The sequence below is a fragment of the Hylobates moloch genome, unplaced genomic scaffold (assembly GCF_009828535.3).
Source record: "Hylobates moloch isolate HMO894 unplaced genomic scaffold, HMol_V3 SCAFFOLD_5, whole genome shotgun sequence".
In the NCBI taxonomy this organism is placed as follows: Eukaryota; Metazoa; Chordata; class Mammalia; order Primates; family Hylobatidae; genus Hylobates; species Hylobates moloch.
In genome coordinates, this window is record NW_026652280.1 from 133,671,091 (window position 1) to 133,687,831 (window position 16,741).

General features: G+C 38.2%; 1 protein-coding gene across 2 annotated transcripts in view; it reads left to right on the plus strand.

Annotated features, from left to right (window-relative positions):
* Nucleotides 1-16,741, plus strand: part of DIPK1A (divergent protein kinase domain 1A) — a 124,519-nt gene that overhangs the window by 77,442 nt on the left and 30,336 nt on the right. For both annotated transcript variants that reach the window (XM_032155347.2, XM_032155346.2), the window contains exon 2: nucleotides 13,046-13,180. In XM_032155347.2, coding sequence (XP_032011238.1) covers nucleotides 13,046-13,180 — 135 coding nt within the window. The remainder of the gene's footprint in view (nucleotides 1-13,045; nucleotides 13,181-16,741) is intronic.

Consider the following 16,741-nt stretch of genomic DNA (forward strand, 5'->3'; position numbering starts at 1 on the left):
GTATCTCATGTTCATGGATTGGAAGAATTAATATTGTTAACTTGACCATATAAAAAGCAATCCTAAAACTAATATAGAACTATAAGAGACCCTGAATAGCCAAAGTAATCCTGAGAAAAAAGAACAAAGCTTTAGACATCACACTACCAGATTTCAAAATATACTACAAAGCTATAATAACAAAAACAGCATGGTACTAGCCATAAAAACAGACCAATAAACCAGTGGTACAGAACCCAGAAATAAACAGCTATCTGATTTTTGATGAAGGTGCCAAGAACATTTATTGGGAAAGGGACTATCTCTTCAGTAAGTAGTGTTGGAAAAACTGGATAGCCATATGGAGAAATGTAAAAATAGACCTCTACCTCTCACCATATTAAAAGTCAATTCAAAATGAATTAAAGACTTGAACAGAAGGCATGAAGCTGTGAAACTATTAGTAAAAAGCATAGGGGAAAGACTTCGTGACACTAGTTTGGGCAAAGATCTTATGGAGAAGACTTCAAAAGCACAGGCAAAATAGACAAATGGGATTATATCAAACTAAAAAGCTTCTGCACAGCAAAGGAAAAAAATCAACAGAGTGAAGAGACAACGTGCAGAATGAAAGAAAATATTTGCAAACTATTCATCTAACAAGGAATTAATATCCAGAATATACGAAGAGCTCAACAGCAAACCAACAACAACAACACATAATTCTATTTAAAACTGGGCAAATGAGCTGAATGGACACATCTCTCAAAAGAAGACATACAAATGACCGGCAGGTACATGAAAAAAATGCTTAACATCACTAATCATCAGGGAAATGCAAATAAAATCCACAATGAGATATCTAAACCCAGTTATAATGGCTATTTTCAAAAAGACAAAAAATAACAAATGATGGTGAGGATGTGGAGAAGTAGGAACTCTTCTTACACTGTTTGTGGAAATGTAAATTAGTGTAGCCATTATGGAACTCAATATGGAGGTTCCTCAAAACACTGCAAATAGAACTACCATATGATCTAGAAATTCCACTACTGGGCATATATCCCAAGGAAAGGCAATCAGTATGTTGAAGAAGTATCTGTACTCTCATATTTATTGTAGCACTATTCACAATAGCCAAGATATGGAATAAACCTAAGTGTTCATCGACAGATGAATAAAGAAAATGCAATATATATACATAATGGAATACTATCTAGCTATAAAAAGCAATGAAATTTTGTCATTCACAGTCACATGGATGAGCTTGGGGGACATTATATTAAGTGAAATAAGCCAGGTACAAGAAGGTAAATGCTGCATGTTCTTACTCACATGTGGAAGTTTAAAAAGTTGAGCTTATAGAAGTAGAGAGTAGAAGAGCGGTTACTAGAGGTGGGGAGGGATAAGGTGAGGAGGGCAATAACCAAGCATTGGTTAACAGATAACAAAAGCACAGCTAGATAGGAGGAGTAAGTTCAAGTGTTCTACAGCAATATAGGGTGACTATAATTAACAATTCATTGTATATTTTCCAATAGTAGAAGAGAGGATTTTGAATGTTCCAAATACAAAGAAATGATCAACGTTTGAGGTGATGGGTAAAAAAAGAATAGTGTTCCATACTAGATTGTTATTTAATAAATTCTTACCTAATTTTTAAAAAAACTCAGGTAACTATTTATGTGTTTAATGCAATAGGCAGTAGAGTAGAGTGAGTGCAGGCTCTGAAGCCAAACTGCCTCCATTCAAAGCCTGCTTCTCCTACTTATGACTCGTATGGCCTTGCTTATCCTCTGTATGTTTCTCAGTTTTTCCATCTGTAAAATGACGAATAGTCCCCTACTCATAGAATTCTTGTAAAGGGATAATAGTAGTCGCCTCCAGTATCAGTTACCCCAGCAATGCTGCATAATAAATTTCCCCAAAACTTAGTGACATACCATAAGCATTTATTTCTCAATCACACATCTACAGGTCACCTGGAGTTCCACTATTCTAGGCTTGGCTTGACTTCAGGACATCATTTTGGTTCAAGGGGCTACAGTATCATTTACTTTTGTGTGTGTCAGTAGACTAGTAGGGATCTGTTCTACTGGCAGTATCTGACGTGAAAGAGAGCAAGTCCAGTTGCATAGTTTTCTTTTTCTTTCCTTTTCTTTGCTTTCTCACTGCGACAGGGTCTCCATCTCAACATCACCAGCTAGAGGTACTAGTTGGACACAGCCCTGCAGGACATCCAGTCTCAATTAATTTTCACCTTGGTAGAGATGGGGTCTTGCTATGTTTCTCTAGTTGGTCTCAAACTCCTGGGCTCAAGTGATCCTCCTGCTTGGCCTCCTAAAGTGCTGGAATTACAGATGTGAGCCACTACAGCTGGCCCAGTTGCATACTTTTATTTGCATCTAATGTTTGCACTTAACAAACATTGACTAAAGCAAGTCACATGGCTGAGCCCAACACCAATGAGGCAGGGAAGGTGAGGCAGTGGGAGAGAATGAGTATTTGCTGAACAGTCCAGGGGTCAGCAAACTTTCCATAAAGAGCCAGATAGTAAATACTTTTTGCTTTGTTGGCCATATTGTCTCTGTTACAACCACTGAACTCTGCCATTATAGCATGAAAGCAGCCTTAGATAAAATGTATCGACAACTAGAGTAACTATGTTCCAAGAAGCTATATTTACAAAACCAAGCAGCAGACTGGATTTGGCTCATGGGTCATAGTTTTCCAACTCCTGACTAATTTACCACATCAGCTCATAGAGTTTTTATGAGGATTAAGTATATTAATATATAGAAAGTGCTTTTAACATTCCTCTACAGAGTAGCACTAATAAATATTGGCTTTCATTAATATTGTTTGTTATCACTATCCAATATTATAGCACAATATTGGAAATAATAAAAATGTTCAACAATACAGATAGGGTTAAATAAGTTATGGTACACCTGTGCTGTAAAATGTTATACATCCATGTAAATACCAAAAAAAATTGATATTTAAATGGATGTATAACATTTTACAGTATGGGTACAGTGGCTCACGCATATAATCCTAGCACTTTGGGAGGCCGAGGCAGGCTGATTGCTTAAGCCCAGGAATTTGAGACCACCCTGGGTAACATAGTGACACCCTGTCTTTATTTAAAAAGAAAATTTTTTAATATCAATTTTTTTTTAGACAGGGTCTTGCTCTGTCACCCAAGCTGGAGTACAGTAGCACATCATCACTTACTGCAGCCTCAATCTCCCCAGCTCAAGCAATCCTCCTGCCTCAGCCTTCCAAATACCTGGGACTACAAGTGCAAGCCACCGTGCCTGGCTAATTTTTTATTTTTTGTAGAGACAGGGTCTCACTGTGTTATCCAGGCTGGTCTCAAACTCCTGGACTCAAGCAATCCACCCACCTTGGCCTCCCAAAGTGCTGGGATTACAGGCATGAGCCTCTGTGCCCAGTCTTAAATATCAATTTTTTGAAGATATATCAAGACTATATAATGGCATAAGAACATGTTTATGTTAAATGAGAAAAAGAGATAAGTAATATGTATCATATGACCCCAACTTAATTTTTCTTAAAATATAATATATTTTAAACATGGAAAACAGCTAGGAAAGGAATATGTCAAACGAGATCATTTAGTTTTTTAATATAATTCTTTATTGTCCATTTTTTCTCCACTGGGCCTAACAATCTGGCATTATTTCAATAAGAAGGATGGAACCTGAGTTCACTGAAAACTCTTCTAGCTCTAATGTATTTATCATTTTATATTCCACTTATGTTTTAATTGCTTAACAAACTAAGTATTTACCTTCAGAGATGGCTGATTAGAATGGATTAGATGGGGCTGGGCATGGTAGCGCATGCCTATAATCCCAGAACTTTGGCAGGCCAAGGCGGGCGGATCACCTGAGGTCAGGAGTTAGAGAGCAGCCTGGCTAACGTGGCAAAACCCCATATCTACTAAAAATACAAATATTAGCTGGGTGTGGTGGTGCACGCCTGTAATCCCAGCTACTTGGGAGGCTGAGGTAGGAGAATCACTTGAACCTAGGAGGCGGAGGTTGCAGTGAACTGAGACTCCAGCCTGGGAGACAGAGTGAGACTCCTTCCAAAAAAAAAAAAAAAAAAAAAAAAAAGAATTAGATGGTCACTTTCCAATTTTTTTTTGTTGTTGTTGTTAAAGAAATGTTCTGTTCTAGGACTCCTGGAAATCTATGTCAGAGTACCAACCAATGGGAATAGCATCTCCTCACTGATTCTCAGGCTGTATCAACAGTAGCTCCTTTGGGACCACATTCCCTGAGCAACCACAGTCCTTTCAGTGATAACAAAGGCAGAATACTGACACTTGGAGGTGAACAACCTCCTCCACCCCTCCCTGGCCTCTTCAGTATTTGGACATATACCTCTGCTTTTTTTATGTATCAAGGGGACATTACGTTTCAATATTTAATTACCATGTGTCTAGGAGTCACATGAATAAAGACTGGAAAGGAAGCTTCAGAACCCTGTAGCCTCTTTCACAAATCTCACAGAATATTAGCAATTAAAGTTAATTTATTTTTTAAAACGCTTTACAGTAGTAAAGTTTTATCTAAATTATAATCAGCCCCTGGATACTCCAAGAGTCTAAGCTGTGTTGAAAATTGTTATATTAATAAGCTTGTAAGTCTTTAGAAGTAACTACTCCAAGTAAATTTTGCCCAAAAATATGCTTTAGAATCTGAAGTATAAAAGGACCATGTATTCTCATCTCCAAGTTTAGGTAAAACAGAGTTAAACTTTATTTTTAGTAATTGAATCATTAGTGAGTTTAAGTGCCAATTAGGATTCCCATCAAAGATTTGTGTATGCCTATTGTATGTTTTAGTAAGCACTAGATCCAGTGTGGCATGTTAGGCCTAATCTAAGGGAGAAATGGACACCTGATTTGCCTATTAATCTTAACTGAAAAAATAAGGTAATATGAATTCTATTATATCCATATCTCAAGGAGTTTTTTTTTTTAGACAGGGTCTTGCTCTATCACCTAGATTAAAGTGCAGTGGTGTGAACATGGCTCACTGTAGCCTTGAACGCCTGGGCTTAAGCAATCCTCCTACCTCAGCCTCCTGTGTAGCTGGGACCACAGGCACGTGCCATCACACCCAGCTAATTTTTTATTTTTTATTTTTTGTAGAGATGGGGTCCCACTTTGTTGCCTGAGCTGGTCTCAAACTCCTGAGCTCAAGCAATCCTCAGCCTCCCAAAGTGCTGGGATTATAGGTGTGAGCCACTGCTCTTAATATCATGAGCAATTTCTAATACTTTGGAGTTCTTTATCATGGAACTTTGTGTACACAGCAAAAGATTTGCTGATAGTTATTGAGCCCATCATATGGAATGAGAACTGTTTTCAATCAACTTAGGCATAAATACATGCAACTACAAATACTATTAATGGGTTCTAATAGCAACTTCCAGTTCTGCTCTAAGGCAGAAGGAAGAACCCTTAATCAGAATGGCCAAGAAAGCTGTCTCTATTCTGGTTGGGATGTCCCCATTGCTTTTCTCCTTACCCCTAGACCCTGCTTTGCTGATCCTCTTCTGGGGTGGTAGCTGGTCTCCAAAGAAGACCCTTCAGTGAGCCATGCCTACTAGTAGTCATGCCCTTATGTGGTCCTCTCCTATATTAATTCTGAGCTGGCCATTTCTAACCAAAAGAATTCTACAGAAATGATGCAGCCTCCCCTTTGCTGTCTTGGAACACTTACTCTGAGCAAAGTCAGCCATCATGTAAGAAGTTCAATTACCTTGACACCACCAAACTTTGAAGAAGCCCAGCTAGCCACATAAAGTTGTTCCAGCCACCTAAGTTGAGAGGTTGGACATGTGAGTGAAGAAACCATCTGTCTGCACATCCAACCCACATAGTCCTTCAGATGGCTCCAGTCTTGATCACAAATGCATGAGAACCTTAAAGAGAGAACTGCATAGCTTAGCCGTCATCCCTCAGAACCATGAGAGACAAATAGATAGTTATTTTAAGCCTCCGAGTTTTTAGATGGTTTGTTACACAGCAATAGAAAATCAAAACACTTAGTTTTTTTACTTATCCTTGTCCTTCTGCACTGGGATGTTGAAGATCCCTATGATGAGTTCTTTTTACCTGCAATTGCAAATGCCAACATTCCTTTTATATACAGATTGCTAGTGGAGGTTACACCTTCCTCCCATATGCTCTGTAAGATACTGGCTGTCTAATTGTTAATTAAAAGCCATCTGCATGCCTGCTTTTTTAACCCTGGAGATACCTTTTATGTTTTCTTAGCCTTGAGGCTCTTTCAATATGTGCCTGGCCTGTGTTCTCTAAAGCAGCAGCAGCAAGGAAAAGGATTATAGTCTTCAGCTTTTGCCAGGAGAAGTCACTTCCTCAGTGGCTAAGACCTAGAATTGCACCCACTCCAGGGTATGTCTGTGACACTTCCTGTGTGAAACGTTTAGACTTCCTCCTGGCACAACCGAGTTAGAGCCAAAGCTGTTTAACATTCTAAGCCTAATATCACATCAGCATGTGGTTGAATTATATGTTTCCAAAGTCTCTTTCAAAAACCTTCTAAGTCTATGATTTTCAGGAACATTGTATATAATATGTGGGATACACAGAGTGTCTCCTGCAGTGACTGGCACAGAATGCAGCTCCATATTATGTGGTTTTTTTCCTTACAGAAGTTGAAGAGAAAAGTATGCATTTTTAAATCTTTATATTGTTTGTATATAAAAGTATAAAGATTGCTTACTGAAAAATCAGTGGAATACTCTACAGCAAAGAAAATGAACAAACTGGCTATATGTATCAGCATGGTTAAATCTCATAATATAATGCTAAGAGAAGGATGCAAGTCGAAATAGAATGTGCTTCTACTTGTGTAAAGTTCAAGCAATCAACATCAAACTCTGCATTATAGGGTTACATGATCAGTGGTTAAACTACTTAGAAAAGCACATAAACAAATGATTATCATGGTAGTCAAGAGCATGTTGGGAGGATAGGGGTCAGTGAGGGTATTAGAAAATTCTGGGGTTTTTATTTATTTATTTTTTTGAGACGGAGTTTTGTTCTTGTAGCCCAGGCTGGAGTGCAATGGCACGATCTCAGCTCACTGCAACCTCTGCCTCACGGGTTCAAGTGATTCTCCTGCCTCAGCCTCTCGAGTAGTTGGGATTACAGGCGCATGCCATCATGCCCAACTAATTTTTGTATTTTTAATAGAGATGGGGTTTCACCATGTTGGCCAGGCTGGCCTTGAACTCCTGACCTCGGGTGATCTGCCCGCCTCGGCCTCCCAAAGTGCTGGAATTACAGGCATGAGCCACCACACCTGGCTAGAAAATTCTGTATTTTTACCCAAGTGGTAGTTATTTAGATATTTGCTTTATAATTATAATGTAAGTTATATTTATATATTTTAAGTAATTCTATATTAATATTTTACAGTTAAAAAGATTTTTAAAGCATCAAGAGACTTGTAGATCTTAGAGACATATATTTAAATATGTACATTAAACACATATATACAATAGTTTTTTCTAACTAAAAAAGTAATACATATTTGTTATAGAAAAATTAAGAGAAGAAAAATAAAAATTATCCATAATCCCACCACCTCTTGACATTTTGAGATAACAACCCTTCATGTTTTGTTTATTTCCTTGCGGTTTCTAAAGTTTTTTGGTGATTTCTCTTTCTAAAAGCCAAATTGGGAACATATCGTACATGTGATTTTGGAAGCGGATTTTTTTCACTTAATATATCACGAGCTATTTCTTTTACTTTGACACTTCTTTGAAATAGTGTTTTACCGTTGAGCCTAGTCACAGGCTTGAGAGTCACCCCATGCAATTAATTCCCTAGTTGTTCTTGGCATTTTGTTTTGTGGTCAGCCTCTAGGCATAAGAAATATGAACCAGCATTCAGAGAAAGTGTGAAAATTATCTACTTTTTATTGAAACTTTATTTCTAGAGTTTTCTTAAAATCAAAACACAGAATATGCTCCTGCAAATAAAATCCTTAAACTTCAGATCAAAGAATAATTCAGATTATTTCTGTAAATCCTAAAATTCACCTCTTAAAAAGATTAAGAATGCTAAAACTCTGACCAGTAGACTCATAATGCCATTTTTTTTTTTTAGACAAAGTCTCCATTCTCAAAATTAAAAACATTTGTGTATGGAGTATTTAGGGGTAAAGTAAAAGGACTTTGTGCCTTACATGTTTATGAAAGATGCAGAGTATGAAAAATAGATAATAGAACTAGCTTTTTTTTTTTTTTTTTTTTTTTTTGAGACAGAGTCTCGCTGTGTCACCCAGGCTGGAGTACAGTGGCATGATCTCGGCTCACTGCAACCTCCATCTCCCGGGTTCAAGCGATTCTCCTGCCTCAGCCTCCTGAGTAGCCGGGATTACAGGCTCCCGCCACCACACCCAGCTAATTTTTGTATTTTTAGTAGAGTCGGGGTTTCACTGTGTTGGCCAGGCTGGTCTCAAACTCCTGAACTCATGATCCGCCTGCCTTGGCCTCCCAAAGTGCTGAGATTACAAGCGTGAGCCACTGCGCCTCGCCAGAAGTAGTTTTTTTTTTTTTTTTTTTTTTTTTGGAGACAGAGTCTTGCTGTGTTGCCCAGGCTGGAGTGCAGTGATGTGATCTCAGCTCACAGCAACCTCTGCCTCCCGGATTCAAGCGATTCTCCTGCCCCAGCCTCCCAAGTGGCTGGGATTACAGGTGCACGCCATCACGCCCAGCTAATTTTTTTTGTATTTTTAGTAGAGACAGGGTTTCACCATGTTGGCCAGGATGGGCTCTATCTCTTGGCTTCATGATCCCCCAACCTTGGCCTCCCAAAGTGCTGGGATTACAGGCATGAGCCACCACGCCGCCAGAAGTAGTCTTAAATGGCTAAATTTTGGTATGTTGCCTATTTTTAAAACGTAATGTAAAGTTACAAACAAGATCAAAAATTTTCAGATTTGTTTTGAAATAAGTTATCACAATGAAATCAAACAATATTTTAAAAGAAGAAAAACTATTACTATTTTTTAGAGTAGAATTGGCATTTTGTGTCATCGTGGGCTTACAATAAAATATTGGCAATCATTTACTCTAGTGATAACTGCTTCTGTTATTTCCAGACAGATGTTATCATATTTTTGAAATTACTAGTATTTTATGCATTAAAGGCTAATTTAAGATAAAATGCTAATGTCATACAAATTTAGCTCTTTCAACCCCATAATTTTTGTTTTCATTTTATTGTGTAACTGTGAGTTTCTCAAACATATTTTGGGCCTGATGATGCTCTGCTGTGGGGGGCTACATTGCACATTGTAGGATGTTTAGCAGCATCTCTGGCTGCTACCCCACAAGATTTCAGTAGCAACCTCCAGTTGAGAAACCAAACATGTCTCCAGACATTGCCAAGTGTCCCCTGTGGGGCAAAACTAAGTCCATTTGAGAATCACTGCCATAGTATATTTACAAAAATTCTTATCATGCTTTTCAGGAACAAAATTAGGAATAAAGCAACATGCCATTACTAGCTAGGCACACAATCTACTGAACAAAAAAACTGCTGGGCAGTCATTGTGAATAGTTCAGCATAAATAAAAAGGTTAGACTACATTTCTTAATCAAAGACTACATTATCTAGGTAATTGGTACAGAACAGACCACTAGAAACATTTTAGTGAGTGGCACACAGGGAAATTAAATTGGTTAATAGCTACAGATGTAATTTATGGCTCTTTCTTCAATCATTATTTTTAAATGTGAGGCTGCAGGATCTGCAGATATTAAAGGACGCATGAAGGTCATTTTACTACTTTGTATTACCCCCAAATCACAGCAATTCTCCATGGCATGCTGAAAGAAAAATGTGTCTCACTCCTTTTATCATTTTGTCTACAACAGGTGATGCCCAGTGCCCTGCTGGGAACATCATCAATCTAACTTCCTCTCAAAAATGTTTGGCATTCTTTATCAAGACAAGTAGGCATCGGGCAGTCCAGTTCATAGGGTTTTTCTCCATTTAAACGTATGCCAGAGGAAGTAGAAAAACGTAGCTATTTGATAGAGGAAAGAAAAATATTTAAATATTGTCACAAAACCATTATCACACCTTAAAAAACTAAAATAATCCTTTACTATCATCAAGTACACTGTCATTCTTAAAATTTTCAGTTGTCTTATAAATGTCATTTTTTACAGGTTTTCATTTGAATCAGGACTCAAAAAAGATACATGTGTTGTAATTATTTGATATATTTATCTCTTTTTTTGCAACAGGGTCTCTCTGTGTCACCCAGGCTGGAGTGCAGTGGTGCGATCTTGGCTCACTGCAACCTCTGCCTCCCAGGCTCAAGCAATCCTCTCACCCTAGCCTCCCAAATAGCTGGGACTACAGGCATGAGCCACTGTGCTTGGCTGATTTTTATTTTTATTTTTATTTTTCGAGACAGAGTCTTGCTCTGTCACCCGGGTTGGAATGCAGTGGCACAATCTTGGCTCACTGCAACCTCCGCCCCCCGGGTTCAAGCAGTTTTCCTGCCTCAGCCTCCTGAGTAGCTGGGATTACAGGTGCATGCCACCACAGTCGGCTAATTTTTTTTTTTTTTTTCTTTTTGAGACGGAGTCTCGCTGTTGCCCAGGCTGGAGTGCAGTGGCGCAATCTAGGCTCACTGCAGGCTCCGCCCCCCGGGGTTCACGCTAGTCTCCTGCCTCAGCCTCCCGAGTTGCTGGAACTACAGGCGCCCGCCGCCTCGCCCAGCTAATTTTTTGTATTTTTAGTAGAGATGGGGTTTCACCGTGTTAGCCAGGATGGTCTCGATCTCCTGACCTCGTGATCCGTCCGCCTTGGCCTCCCAAAGTGCTGGGATTACAGGCGTGAGCCACCGCACCCGGCCTAATTTTTGTATTTTTAGTATAGGCGGGGTTTTACCATGTTGGCCAGGCTGGTCTCAAACTCCTGACCTCAAGTTATTTGCCTGCCTTGGCCTCCCTGAAGTTCTGGGATTACAGGCGTGAGCTCCTGGCTGGTCTTCGCTAATTTTTAAATTTTTTCATAGAGACAATGTCTCACTATATTGTCCAGACTGGTCTCAAATTCCTGTACTTAAGTGATTCTCCTACCTCAGCCTCTGAAAGTGCTGGGATTACAGATGTGAGCCACTGCATCTAGCCTAATATATATCTTAAATGATTTTTAATCTTTAAGTTTCCCCTTGCCTTTTTTTCCCTCGTAATTTATTTGTTGAATAAACTGGATTGTTTGTATTGCAGTGTTTCTCAGAGCCTGGAGTTTGCTGATTATATCCTTATAGTGTCACTTACTTAAGTGTCACTTGTGTTCCTCCGTCTCATGTATTTCCTGTAAACTAGTAGCTGGAGCTAAAAGGCTTGATCAGATTCAGATTCAGTTTTCTTTTTGGCAAGTCCGAAAAGAAGATGATAGCCACTGACAGTATTGGCTTCTTGCCCAGTGACTTGCAAATTGATTTAGCTAACATTTGCTGAATACTTACTGTGTGCCCAGCAATATGCTTATGTTTTATAGGCATTATGTCATTTAATCTTATTTAGGTTCACAATATTAGTACATGTCAATTTCTATCTGATGACCAAACCTCTTATTAGAGACGAGTCATCTTAAATATCTTTCAAACAAACCCTATGGTATATACCCCATTGTCTTTTATGTGATTTAATTTGGAGTTTAATCTGAATTTTTTTTTTTTACTTAGAGCAATACAAAAGTATCTTGCATTAAGGCACTTTTTTATTTTAATAATAAAGCTCAAAGACTTACAATTTTACTGAGAACTCATTGTACTCAAGCCTTTTGGTACAGGGATTCACCATCTGTTAACCTCACAAAGATATCTAAACCACAAATAGGGCCAATAGAATTCAGTATTTCCTGAGTCTCTTTTTCCTTTGCCCTCATTGTCTTCTGCAGGTGCGCTTATGTCTCTCTCATCTCTTTCTGCTTCTTCGCATGCTCACAATGCTCACAGTATCCTACTGTTCCCAGTGTGAGAAACTGGCTCGTGATTGTAAAAGCAAAACTAGCTTTTCATTGTTTGTTTACATATCTTTAATTTATTCTGCCTAATTCTCTTCGTAGTCCTCAGTTCTGCTGTTTATAAAACCAGACCGTGGGTGCTACAGACACAAAAAATAAATGTCAAATAGTCTCGATCAAGTGTCACTTTTGAAGATGAAACTGTTTGATATGTAATTGATGGAAAAAAGGCATCAACCAGCCCGAGTTGCAATTAGATACAAGAGCACTGGAAACAAAACAATGCAAAGAGGATCCTATTGTGTAGTTTTACACTTTGCAAGTTGACATGCAAAGAGTAACTTATTTTTAATATATCTTAACCCTTTTCCAGTCATTTCTCCTTTAACAGTTGTTAGCATCTCCTCAGTTTCCAGAATATCTATTAGGTGAAACATTTGGTTGGCTGAACAAAAGGAACATAAAGCCCTGGTGAATACAATAGGGAAATAGAAATGACTGTAGAGTTTAATTTCTTGTTGTGGTTGTCAGTATGAGACATTAAACAAGTAGCCAGATTCTCTGTTCTTATTTCTTTAAAACAAAATTATTTTTATCATGATTTTCCTAAAGACCTTTAAGATTCTTATGTGAAAGTCTTTTGTAAGCTTCTAGTAAATAGGAATTGTACCTCTCTTTACCTCATCTCACAAGGTGCCCAGGGTAGCGTGGTACACGTGCTTGTGCCTAAAAAGTGGCTTTGGATGATGGTGGTATTTGAAAGGTTATACATCTTAAAGGATATTTTGTTCCCTTTTTCCTTGGCAGGACCAAGGAGCTTCCTTTTCTAAGACCAGTGCTGTTTGGACTCAGTGAAAGTGCACTTTGTTCTAGAATTGCCATATAAAAGCCTGGAATATATATTGAGTTGTTCCAAGAAGGGTGAGAAGTCGTGTTCTAGGACATTGAATGCTGATTTGGTGCTGAATGAATGATTGTTATGTTCTTTTTTACTCACAGGCTCGCTTCTCATATGTGCGGATGAAATATCTTTTCTTTTCCTGGTTAGTGGTTTTTGTTGGAAGCTGGATTATATATGTGCAGTATTCTACCTATACAGAATTATGCAGAGGAAAGGACTGTAAGAAAATAATAGTAAGTATTTTAAATTTCCTGTTTACTAAAAAGCCTCTTCATAACACACTATATGTACTGCTTACATACTTACTAATGATGTTTTTAATAATAAAAGTTAATTTGACATTAGAATTGTGCTAATCTTCTTAGCTTTTTGACATGACCCGTTAGTAAAGTTTTCCCCACTTTGAAAATTCCAGTGTTCAGAAATTTAAATATTAACACATAGATAAGTTAGTGTGGGGGCATCCTCAATACAAAGAAGGATTTTTGTTTTTTAGATATATATATATATTTTAAATATATTTAAGTTTTAGTTTATTTCAATCAGATGAGTTTTTTAATGTTTAGACTATAAAAGTGTATTTACAGGCAGACTTTCTAGAACACATCTTTTACTCTTGAATACCAACATTTATCTAAAAAGAAAATTATTCTGTTTCTATCCTAGTGATTGGATATATCTCAGAAAAATGACTGTATCAGTCTAAGATTTCTAGTAGTGATCACTGATTCTATAGACTTATATTTTAAAAATTTGAGAATTTCAAGTAAATTTAACTCCTTGTTTTCTACCAGTACTTTCTTTTTTTTTTTTGAGACAAAGTCTCACTTTGTTGCCCAGGCTGGAGTGCAGTGGTGCAACCTCAGCTGACTGCAACCTCTGCCTCCCGGGTTCAAGCGATTCTCCTGCCTCAGCCTCCCAAGTAGCTGGAATTACAGGCTCGCACTACCATGCCTGGCTAATTTTTGTATTTTCAGTAAAGACGGGGTTTCACCATGTTGCCCAGGCTGGTCTTGAACTCCTAGCCTCAAGTGATCTGCCCTCCTTGACTTCCCAAAGAGCTGGGATTACAGGCATGAGCCACCGTACCTGGCCTCTACCAGTACTTTCTAATATAAAGAATATTAAAACACTCCATCTCAGAATTATATTTGAATAGTAATGATTTGGGGGGTTCCAATTATTATAACTTGTTAAAGATTCTATAGTTATTGAGTGGCTACTCTTTACCCAAGCCAGTGGTGTATGCATATAACAGAGAGCAAAATATATTTGACCTTATAAAACTTACAGTGGATCAGGAAAGAAAATGAGTAATTACAGTAAGGTAACATAAATAAGATAGCAACTGTTATGGGAACATAAGACAGAAACCTGGAGCTTCCCCAAGTTCTAAGAAAATAAAAACCAGTTTAACACGAGGTGCTTCATCAGTCAGGATACAAAAACACGTTATTCCGCAGGAATGTTACAGTCTTTTAACTAGGCAAGGGAGGAGAATGAGTTAGTAAAGAAGAGTCCTAAGTCAAGGTTCAAAGATAGCAATCCTATATTCATTCCAACTGGCCATTTTAGATCCTTAAGGAATTTTAAGATAGGAGGTATCTCTGGGGCCAATATTGGGTACTTTACATGTTCATTAATCCTTAGCGTAATAGTGTACAGATAAAGAACTATGACCCAGAGAGACAGGAGAATTTGCCCAAGATGATGGAACCAGAATTTGATCCCAATTCTCTCTCTCTGTGAAGTTCATACTCCTTCTGCTACCCTCCGTCAGAAAAGACTGACAGAAGTTACAGTTTAATAAAGCTAATAAAACCCCATAAAACTCAGTTTCTAACCTTTAGTGAAGAAGGAGGAAACAGGAGGTAGATAATCAAGTTCAAAAACATACAAATAACCAAAACTATTTGAAATGTTTATTTCTCTTTCTCTAGGCCACCTTTCTCAAACTAGGTACCTTGGAGCACATTAATAGATATTCCATGGATAAAATATGTCCCTGGTCAGACGTATTTGGAAATAGAGGGTTAAATAAAGATAACAACTGACTTTACTAAGGACTTCTTAGGGTCTTTTAAATACTAATGTGTGTTATGCATCTCCGAGAGAGCAAATATGCTTGATCAAAAAAAACCATATCCCCACCACAGCCCTCCCAGGAAGACCTGTTAACATCATCTGATAGTGTTAGAAATCTAAGAGATTAAGACAAAATGAAATGGATATGCTTTTAAATATCTTGTATTATTACAGTATCCTTCAAATGTAAGGCAAATATTGGTACATATTCTGTCATGAGTAAATGAGAGTTGAAGTGCTTCATTACTTTTCACTTTAATTTAATTTCCCTTTAATTTATAAGAAATGAAAACAGAACATAACTCTAGCATAATTTAATGGTTATCTTATCAAACCCTGAAGATAATGAAAGAGCTTTCTGAGTCTAAAATACATCATTTTCCTAAGACTGGCTTTTAAAAAATTATAGTTATTCTGCATTTGGGATTATGTTCTTAAAACCTATCATAAGTACTAGTACTAAAGTCAATAGTACTAAGCTAAGATAGTACTAATATTGTATTGCAATTGTGGGATTAGAACTAAAAAGCAAGCAGAAAAAATATTGTTAAAGTATATTTTAGCCAGGCATGATGGCATGCACATGTAGTCCCACCTACTTGGGAGGCTGAGGTGGGAGGATCCCTTAAATCCAGGAATTTGAGATTGCAGTGAACTGTGATCCTGCCACAACACTCCAGGCTGGGCAACAGAGGAAGACTTCATTTCAAAAATAAAATAACTTTTTAAAAAGTATATTTTAAAGCCTCAAAGTGCTAACAAGATAGGGAGGAATTACTTGATCAAGATCTAGGAGAAGATAAGATTTTTTTTTTGAGACAGAGTTTTGCTCTGTCACCCGGGCTGGAGTGCAGTGGTGCAATCTCGGCTCACTGCAACCTCTGCCTCTCGGGTTCAAATGATTCTCCTGCCTCAGCCTCCCAAGTAGCTGGGACTACAGGCACCCACCATCACACCTGGCTAATTTTTCTGTTTTTAGTAGAGATGGGGTTTTGCCATGTTGGCCAAGCTGGTCTCAAACTCCTGACCTCGGGTGATCCACCTGCCTCGGCCTCCCAAAGTGCTGGGATTACAGGCGTACGCCACCACGCCCAGCTGAGAGGATAAGATTTGAAAGATAGTTTTTGTGGCTGCTTTTCACTGGCGATGTATAGTCTAAAATTGAAATATACAGTCTTATGGGGTTGGGTAATAAAAATCTACTACATCCAACCAAGGATGGGAACCCTGGCACACCATGCTTTGCGCTGAGACCTTAAAACAATGAACCCCAGGAGTAAAGGTAAACTAAAAGAGTCTCAGAATGGTGAGCTGACTTTTATGGCCCCTTTTACCCTGGGGGGAATTTGCTGATTCTGGGCATGGACAGGGGTCTGAGAAGCAGAAACCTTATATTGGCGGAAAGCCCCTACTGGGGACAAGAAATCAGCAGAGCCTTTGTAGAAAACCAGGGGAACCTCATTCATACAGCCAGTTATCCCATTGGGATATTTGCCAATTCCTGGGGCTCTGCAGAATGGGAGGTTAAAAACTTCATTGGAAAGCATTTGAAAAGCAGAACAGACTCTTTGGCAGTCTCACAAGATACAGATTAGAGTTATAAACTTGCCAGAAGGAGAAGCCCCAATGAATACCAAGCTCTCAGTTAAAAATCCTAGAGGGCTATATACCCTTGGACATAAGTAGCTAGAGCTTTACCCAGAGCTACA